This window comes from Ochlerotatus camptorhynchus, unplaced genomic scaffold (assembly GCF_037179485.1).
Source record: "Ochlerotatus camptorhynchus isolate MF236.1 unplaced genomic scaffold, CSIRO-AGI_Acam_v1.1 ptg000105l, whole genome shotgun sequence".
Lineage (NCBI taxonomy): Eukaryota > Metazoa > Arthropoda > Insecta > Diptera > Culicidae > Ochlerotatus > Ochlerotatus camptorhynchus.
Window position 1 is genome coordinate 1723962 of NW_027040595.1, and position 10184 is coordinate 1734145.

Consider the following 10184-nt stretch of genomic DNA (forward strand, 5'->3'; position numbering starts at 1 on the left):
CCAACAGCAAATTAAGTTCGCCAGATTTGATTTTCCAGAGGTTGAGTAAAGGTTTCCTCATATCGTATAACATTTTAATACAGCTTGAGGCTGTATAAATGAAATAAGTAAAACGTTTACATTGCGAAAATTGTTAGTTGGGTAGATCTTGTCCATCCGAACAACTTTACCAAAGACGGAAACCTTCGATCTAGTCCATATGCTAAGTTTGGACAAAAAATTCTAAATGAATGTTGATTTATACTAGTGCCACCTGGTGAGTGAATTCAGAGCTAAACTTTTTATCTTAGAAAAGGTATTGTCTGAACAACTATGAACAGCTTTACCGTAGTCGGAAGCCCGATAATTCACCTTTTTGCAATATAAGGCTAATATGCGGCTAATATAAAGCTTAGCATGCCCTTTTTTAACCGTTTATCAGCCTTATATTGCAAAAAGGTGAATTTGCGGGCTTTTTGGTTACTTGGCTAGCGTTGCCTGGTGAGTGAATTCTCAACTAGACTATTCACATTAGGATAAGTCTTGTCTATCTGATCAACTTTGCCCAAGACGGAAACCTTCTATCATCTAGTCCATATGTTAAGTTAGGACATTCAATTGAAAATTAATGTCACACCTAGCATAGCGCTGCCTGGTGCGCTAATTCTGAGCTGAACTTTTTACTATAATATAGGTCAGTGTCCATCTGAACACTGTTGCTGAAGACGATATATAGATATTAAGTTAGGAAAAACAATTCAAAATGAGTGTCGTTCTAGCGCCACCTGGTGAGTGAAATTTGAACTAATATATCAGGCATAACATTTGATAACGGCACAAAAGCATTTGTGAACAAACTTTCTAAGGCCCTTTACACGCGAACCAAAGTACACCCACGCAAACCACCCAGACAACCAGAAGTCGTATAAGATTGTATATATTACATCGTATAAAATATGAGTTTAAATCACTATCGCATATCTGTATACGCTATGTACGGTCGATGTGTAAAATTCATCGCATATTATGTTTTTTCACGAACTTATTACGACGAATAGGCCAGACTCGCATAAATATACGCACGATCCCATATTATGTTGGTTTAAAGTCGTTAATATTTCACACAACGATGAATATGCATGCATTAGCCATATTATCCATATTACATCGTATTATATATGGTACACATCGTATAAAGTGTTACCTCAAAACACGATTTACGATTTAAATTATGATAACAATATAATGTACATCATATGTATGAACCAAGTCAGTTCATGTTGATTTTAAATCGTATGTAATATGAATTTTACTCGTAAGGATAAAATTAAAGCACAATATCAAAATTATTAAAGCTTGAGTGTTTTCATTAAGATCAGCAAGTATTATTAAAAAATGCGTGATTATTTGACAAAAAGGAGAATAGTTAAGGCTCGAAAGAGCGGAACCTATAGCCGACTGCTTCAGCGATATAGAAAGAAGTGGAAACTTTCTAGAAACAACAACCCAGATCCTAGCGAACAGATAGAACGAGCCATAGAGCATCCTGATGAATTTCTGCCTGAGATTCAGAACCATGTGATTCCCGAGACATTACCTATAAACGATGCTGATGATTTACCAGACATTTCCAACGAGGACCAGTCTGTGTCGGAAATCCGTAAGCTTAAACGTATCTAATATTGCTTCAATTTACAATCATACATTTTCAGCTGGTCGTCAAGATCTTCTTGCTGAACTTCGCAGCTGGTCTGCTGAGTTCCACATTACTCAGGCTGCATTGAAATCTCTTGTAGGGATTCTCAACTCCAACCTAGGTTTAAATCTGCCGAGTGATGCCCGCACCATCATGAGAACTCCAAGAAACTTGAACATAATTGAAATGGGAGAGAACGAACGATATTGGCATCAGGGTGTTGAGAATTGCCTACGAAAAGCTTTGGAACAGCTTGATCGACCATTATCAATATCTTTGAATTTTAACATCGACGGTTTGCCAATTCACAAAAGCAGCCTTAAAAACTTCTGGCCAATCCTGTGTAATATTCACGAATTGCCCCACATATCTCCTATGGCAATAGGAATATTTTATGGAACCAGCAAGCCAAAAAACGCAACTGAGTTTCTAAATCCGTTTATAGACGAGCTTTTGCCAATTCTAGAAACAGGATTGATGATAAATGGATACCAGGTTGCGGTACAAGTGCGTTGTTTTGTGTGCGATTCTCCTGCCCGATCATTCATCAAGGGAGTGATGAATTTTAATGGTAAACATGGTTGTCTCAAATGTACAACCAAAGGTAAATTTTGTCACACAGCTGGCACAGTAATATTTCCTCAAATTGATGCACAACCTCGAACCAATGAGAAATTTAGAAACAAAGAGTATCCTGAACACCAAAAGAGCGATACACCTTTGCTCCGTTTACCTATTGATATGATTGAGGATATAATTGTCGCCGACGCACTTCATCTTTTGGAATTGGGTGTAATGCGGAAGTTACTGAATGGATGGCGTACGGGATCTATGACGAAGCGAGCAAAGTGGAGTACTGTAGAAAAAGGCGAAATATCTAATTTACTCGTAAGAATTCGTTTTCCTAAAGAAATTCACCGTCGAATGCGTTCATTAGAGCATGTTTCCCTATGGAAAGGCTTAGAATATCGCAATTTTCTGAATTACGTTGGTTTGGTTCTACTTAAAGACTATTTACCAGAAAAGTACTATCAACATTTCCTGTTTTTGTTTTGTGCCGTTAGAATTTGTTCTGTTGAAATGTATAAAAGCTTCCTTCCGGTTGCAAGGGAACTGTTCAACGATTTTGTAAAAGATTATAAGGATTTCTATGGTATAGAATATATCACTAGTAACGTTCATAATCTCTGTCATGTAGTGGATGAAGTAGAGAGGTTTGGACCGTTATCTACCCTATCTGCTTACCCATTTGAAAATTATCTTCATTCACTCAAAAAATTGCTTCATACTGGACCGCTACCTTTAAACCAAATTGCAAACCGTTTAACTGAACTTAGTAAAGAGGCCTCGAAAAGTATTAGAAATGCATGTCAAGTGAGTACTAGAACCATCCGGTCAGTCGAAAAAACAGAAACGAAGGTGACAATAACTCTAACAGATTTTACTTTGAGCACTAACTTCGAAGATAAATGGATTCTTACCAAAGATCTTACAATACTGTGCATGGAAAATGCTATACCAAACAATTCAGGCTGGAAAATTCAAGGTCGTTCCATACTTCTTAAATATGACTTTTTCAGTAAACCATTTAAATCATCATTTATTCATATTTTTGCTGCCAGAGAAGAGAAAAACAATTATTCTAAAGAGCACGATTACGATTTAGATTGTATAATGTGCAAATTAGTTGCTATTCGAAGAAAAAGCGAAATTGTATTTGTACCTCTCATTCATACTGTAAAATAAAAATTGAAATTATGGTCGGTCATTCAGTCCACATTTTATTTTGAATATCTTTGTTTTTTGTCTTATTCTGATTCATCGTAAAAATAACAATAACAATAAAAGTAAGCAAGTGACTTAACATGTTTAACCAAAAAATATCCGTCGAAATACGAATAATAAATTTAAACATCAGCGAATCCAGCAAACTCTTGCGACTCATCTTCAGCGGTGCTCATTGAAGTTTCAGCCGGTTCAGGTTTATCCTCAACATCATCCGACCCATCTTCATTAGAATCAGTGGTGGCATTATCGGTTTGTACACTATCCTCGTCATCATCCTTGCCATTGACATCTTCAGCTTCATTTTCATCATCATTGGCTTTTTTATCCCGTTTTTGGCGGCATGTAGGCTTCCGAAGCTGCTTACTTGTGGATCGTGCTTTAGAGTAACGGAAAAGTTTGTCCTTACAGAAAGACTCCAGTTTTTTAATCGTGTAAAATGGGTCACCAACGCGAACTATTTTCAGAAGCAGTTGAAGGACATTAGCGAATTCACGGAAACCCCGTTTTGATTTATTTCCTCTGTTGATGCCTGTCCAGGTAAAGTTGTTCCAAAATGCTCGGGTGAACAAACAGTCTACGATTAAGTAACATGCCGAATCGCCTCTTTCCGAGTAGGTATCTGGAGCAATTATTTTTGAGAAATATTTGACCTGTAAGATACGTTTTGATTTAGACCTCTCTGATAGATATGTTGCGTTGGATATTGTTCTGGAAACATTGCTTATTCAGAGAAAAATTAATATATGTCGTCAGATTATTTGATAACCGCGTTGAAACATTTTCTTTGAAGTGGCAAGATGCATGGCAATATATTGATCTTTTTAACGCAACATTAAATAAAAGCCGAAAAATTATTTCAATATATAAGTTAAACTTACGTAATCGTTGAATACATCTACGTTCGCTAAAAGTTTGTTGAAATTCATTACATCTTTCTCATCGTTAATGAGGTTGTGCTCCTCAACTGACTTTCCTTCCTGTACATGTGGTGTAGGCCCTTCAACCCTATTGGTCATATCCAACATTGTGACAAAACGAGGAAGATTTTTCTCGAAACAATCTTCTACTGCTTGTCGAACACCTGTGTTGATTGAATCGATTATATCATACTTCATTTGTTCCATTTCTGTCTTCAATTTGGCCATTTCAGATTTCACCGATTCTATCTCGAGTTTAAATTCATCGCGCGAAATCATATTTCCTAAAAGCATGTAAATGGTTAAGGGCCTATTCAAGTTAGGAATATGGGGTGACATATCACTTCGTCGTACGTCATTTATACAAATAAACTAATACTGTGGGCATAGGCATCATACGACGAAGTAGCATGGAACCATAGACGATAAACCTGGATTAACAATAGAAAAGGGCCCATCAATATTTGTAAACAAACCGTTCTAAAGCCCTTTCCTCTCAAAGCGAAGATCACCTACGCAAACCGACACCATAAACGTTTAGGAGAAACTTTCCCCTATCCGATGATAATGTTGGTTTGTGTGGGTGGTCTTCGCTTTGTGAGGAAAGGGCTTTAGAACCGTTTGTTTACAAATGCTGATGGGCCCTTTTTTATTGTTGATCCAGAATATGGCAATTCATTTGATTTCATACCTGGTGCGTTGATGGCTCCGGAGTCATTTGTAGATGGATTGATGTAGACGATGCCGTCATCACTTACGAAAATAGATTGGTGTTGTTCCTGATTATGAGTCAGTTCAAGCAGGTCTGCTGGTATCAGATCTGCATCTATTAAAAACATGAAATTAATAAGCGTTTACTTATGGGTTATATTTTTTCACCTTCCGGGAATGAATTGTTTCGCTTTTCTGAAATGGCGTTTGACGGATGTGATGCAACGGAGTCAGATGGATGCGATGGCATTCCTAGCGATTTTACCGATGGACCCGGTACCTCATCCTGAGTTCCAAGAGCTCGTTCCTGATACGGTCGTTCTTGAGGCCGACTTGATGCTATCCCGGAAGCATTGTTCTGTGGTGATTGCAACAATACACCCTGTCCTACGTCCGGAACTGCTGGATTTTGTTCCTGATATGACAACCCGTTTGAACTAAACTGAACTGCTGTGTTCGATGAAGTAATTTCTAGGAAATTAAAAATAATAAGTAAATTTAATCAGCGATAGTAAACCAGAAGCCATACTCCCGATTATCTTGTTGTAATCCCTAGATCTTTGCGAAGTAGCTGATTTCGTTTTGCAGTTCTTTAGTAGCTTCCTTTTGGCATCGATGTCTGATATGTCATGTTTAAGAAGCTCTTCGGCGGCTGCTTCTGCTGCTTTCAGGCTTTTGTATTTACGAGAAGTAATTGCCGGTATTTTCTTTGTGGCACCGTGGAAATCAATACCATTCGTCCGCATTTTATCTAGTTTTTCGTTTGATGACAGCTTGGGCCACATTAAGTAACCATCACGTACCCACGAAGCAGGAACCGCTAGCACACGCAGCTGCTGCTTCTCAAAGAACTGTACCACAGAAAACATCTTGGGGAAAATTGAATATTATTCTTATCAATCCGACAATAATTCATTGTATTATTGAGAAACTTACTGTTATGAAGTTAATTTCGATAGTTAATAGCAATTCCGAGCAGTTATTTTGACACTATGATACACTAAATGTTTGGAGAAACAGACGACGAGACGAACGCGAACGCGAATGTAAACAACAATGGCGGCATACAGAAAGTTCCTCGTATAGGTGTACATATTATATCACGTATTTACAAAGTTTCTCGTATATAATTACAAATTAAATCGTGAAACAGTATCTAGTAGACTTTAAATTATACGATTTACTTTGACCTTATAAGCGGTGAATGTAAAATGTCATAGTTAAAAATCAGTACATTCGATATCTAGGATGTGGTGCAGTGTACTGGATGCCGCTTATCAACATGAAAGTTCGTAGTTCGAGGCTGAGCCGGGGGTGATAAGGTAATAATTTATAAATGATAATAAATGTAAATTGATGAGAATTTGTCAGATCAATTGAAAGGATGAGAAATCTGCTAGTTATAATAGGGTTTGTGCTACGAGAGAATATTTTTTTTTTAATTTCAAATAAACTATACAGATCAAGTCGCATAAAATACCAAATAATATCCTAACAATATACATCGGAAATCGTGAATTATGGTTAAAGAAATCACTGAGCAGAAACATAGTCGTAATTGAACCCATTTTACATCGCAAATAATGATATAACAAGTCGTACTGTGGCTTGAGTTTAATTGCAAATGTGTAGTTTTTAAGTCGCATAAAGTAATGAAAAACGTCGTAACAATACACATAAAAAATATCAGACAAGTAATGAAATAACTCGTAAGAAAGTCTGTGAAGTCGTATATATTTAGTTTTTAAATCGTTGTCGTTTTCTAATTATCAGGCACTGCACGTATATCGCCTCCACTTTTATACGTATAAGGACTTTTTTTGCATTATATGCGATTTAACATGAGGGGATATACACATGTATATCACGGCCATAAATTGTGATATCCATGCAAAATGGTTTACTGGGCAATACCACTTTCGGAAAGGTGATAGTTGCCCCTATCCGATGATGTTGTTGGTTTGCGTGGGCGTACTTTGGTTCGCGCAACTTGAACATTTTCGTTTTAGCACCATCTAGTGAGTCAATTCTGTCATACACTATCCATAGTTTTGAAGACCTTGTATTTTAAAATATTTTTGCAGAAGCAAGTAACATCCTATTTGGTTGTGATCTTGTGATGTAAACATCGCTAGCATCACAATTTGCCACTTCATGGGTATATTTTTACAATGACCCCTCCCTATGAGTGATTCCGCCCAGAGGTGGGGCAACAGTACATTTTTTGCAAAACCATCATCCAGAGCAAAACAAAACAGCCAGCATACGGGAGGTCGTGTATTTCTACATTACAAGCAAACGGCGGAGATAGAGAATAGGGAAAATGTCGTAGCCCATTATTTTTCAAACAGTTTCTTGAAATTACATTTTAGCTGCAAGCTTGCGTGTGACAGTAAATTATTAAATAAGGGAGTTAATTTACACATAATTTTAACATCTGAGATTATGAGTGGTTAGTATTCGTTCTTATTTTATAATTCATTACAATAAACATCAAATAAATGCTATAATTAGCCAGAAATCAGCAAAATTCTACATGACATAAATTTATGTCGCACGTGCCGCTGGTCTTGTCTGCTTCATAGTGCGCAAATGTTCTGTCGCCTGCAGAAAACAGTTTAGAAATGTCATGACATTTTTCCGCTTGCCAGTTTGTGTTTGTGCGTCTTTTCTATGGTCGTTGCGCAAAGTATCAAATGTTAAGGAAAAAAACGTTAAACTCCAGTACTCGTGCCACCACTGATCCCGCCTTCTTAAATAAACTATGATACATTAGCGTTAGCGTTGTTGTGATATACTTCGTAGATTGGATACTAGCGACACTCACGTCTCTTCTGAAATTCTCAGAAATTCTGGGGATTAAACATTGTTTCCAATCTAAACCAGAGTAACAGAAGCATGACTGTCGCTATTTCCGGCCACGCCCATCTTTACCATAACTAAGGATAGGGAAGGAAATGTTGATGTAGTACTTACTTAACGAGCGGCCACCGACTTAGCGACACCCTCATAAGTGCTACGGAGTTGGAGGGTTGGGTAGGGTATTCGGTTAGGATTCACCTCAAGTTGGCGATGCAACCAAAAGTAAGTATTGTTTATTTGTTGTTCATTTAATCTCTCGATAGCCGACTATCGAAAGAAAATATTCATTTTGTTTAGTGATCATGAATTTTAAGAGTCATGACGAAGAGCTTGGGATTAAACCCATGATTTTCTGCTCAGTAAGCAAAATCGATCCCTCCAGGGTCATCGAGCATCTCATAATCAACAGCGCTTCGCGTCAAAGTACGAATATATACATGAACTATCTATTTTGAAAACTATTATTTACGATAATTATATGAAAGAAATAAAATATAAACTACAAACAAAACGTGACTACTAAAATCTTAAAAAAGATATTCTCACAAATATATTTCACGCAACCAGGAATCTCAAAACCATTAGACGCTATAATGATACTCTGCACATGTTAGATACAAAAAGAAGCCAAAAAGCAAGCGTCCGACACACAAAACCGGCCAAATCCACTTGCAGTCACAATCAACGATTCTACGAATCGCGAGCGCTCACGAATCATAAAACCGCTGACTGCGACACTCTGAAAGCGAAATTGACAGGCTCTATGCGTCAAACACCCGCCCTCCAATCTCCTCCGGCATCCAAAAACACAAATCTCCATTACAACATTCACTCATCTATAGCAAGTGAGTGGAAGCAACCCTGCATGCAACCATTCTTCATGATACACTTTTTCTGCCAATCTTTCTATTAGGCCAGTGGACATGCGTTAGCTTCGAAACTTCTAACCAAACTGGGAAAATTTTCAGATCACAAAAAAAAAACTTGAAAAAAAACATTCAAAGGTAATTACAAGAAAAAAATTTTTTTAATTATTTTACGCAAAAACGAGCAAGTAATATTAAATCTCTTGTATCGCATGCTAATGCTAATTGACTGTAACAAAAATAATATGCTTAAATAAAATAAAATATTAATTAAAATTATATGCAAAATTTACTAGAAGATCATTACTTTATTGGTGAGAAGATTCTAATAAGCCCTCCCAGTTTCTCTGTGTACAGAACAAATATGATACTATAATCAGAATTGCTCAGTCTGCATAAAACAGCCGATTTCATCAAGGAAGTTCTATTAACAACCAAGAATTAATCGTTTGAGGCATACTGAAGCATTAAGAAGGTGATATGTGTCACTATAGGAAATCATCATCGTTGCAAATATAAAAAAAATAAACCTAACCCATTGCTTCAGTACCGTCAACCTCCATATCCATGGGGAGGGCTTAAATAAACTTTGATAGATTGAACTAAAAGTATATTAAACTTATTTTACAAAAAACACGAGATTTTTAAAAAGATCCATTGGAATATGAAAATTTGATTTTGGGGTTAAATTGACCTCAAGGTACAGTCAATGTATTTTTTTTTTGGCACAGACGAAGAGTTAAAGCTGCAGAGCAATTCCAGGAAAAATAGTGGAATAGGAAATTTTGAAAGTGGCGTCCTTGTAATTTATGTAAATATTTCAACACGAAAGCGGCACTTCTGATCGAAATGTCGTCTGAGACAAAGTTACAGTGAAAATTAATGCCTCTCCGAGAAAAATAAACATAAAAAAGACCTTTAATTTACTTCAAGTAAAAAAATTAAGAAAACAAAATGTTTAAAAACCCAATTACCTCAAAATGTCTATGCCCGATTTAAAAACCAAGAGAGCACGATGCGGACTGTGTTCCAACAATTGTGCTTTGGTAAGTTATCGATTTCCAATGATGACTCACACCACTTGAAGGTGCAAATTATTCGCTGTCATCACCATTTCCATATCGTTGTGGAAAAATGGCAGTCATCACCAAACACATCTACACGCCACTTGCCACCAGTACGAGAGTTGAAACTTCCTTTATTTGCATATGCATTTTGATAGGCAAACAGCTGGTAATTTTCACCCAATGGGTGTCTGCCAGTACATGCATGAGCCTCCTATATTCGGAAGCTGTAGCAAAATGTGTGCACTTCCATTCACGTTCTAGTCTGCCTATCTATACAGATGATAAAGTTCAGTGCAAA

At 36.9% G+C, this 10184-nt stretch overlaps 1 protein-coding gene across 1 annotated transcript; it reads right to left on the minus strand.

The window, feature by feature from the left end:
- Positions 1 to 3486: 3486 nt before the first annotated feature.
- On the minus strand, positions 3487 to 5602 carry LOC135699262 (uncharacterized). The gene is made up of 3 exons (XM_065219463.1): positions 5072 to 5602; positions 4342 to 4664; positions 3487 to 4113 (listed from the first exon to the last, which is right to left on the minus strand). The coding sequence occupies exons 1-3, from the start codon at positions 5217 to 5219 to the stop codon at positions 3583 to 3585; spliced, it is 1002 nt and encodes a 333-aa protein (XP_065075535.1). The 5' UTR covers positions 5220 to 5602; the 3' UTR covers positions 3487 to 3582.
- Between the last annotated feature and the right edge of the window lie 4582 nt (positions 5603 to 10184).

Bases quoted from the DNA above. Each gene is read 5' to 3' on its own strand.
- LOC135699262 (XM_065219463.1), bottom strand. From the start codon at position 5,219: ATGTTTTTAATAGATGCAGATCTGATACCAGCAGACCTGCTTGAACTG. The intron at 4,665-5,071 runs GTATGAAATCAA...ACATGCTTTTAG, and splicing joins CGGAGCCATCAACGCACCAG to GAAATATGATTTCGCGCGAT. The intron at 4,114-4,341 runs GTAAGTTTAACT...CGTATCTTACAG, and splicing joins TAGATGTATTCAACGATTAC to GTCAAATATTTCTCAAAAAT.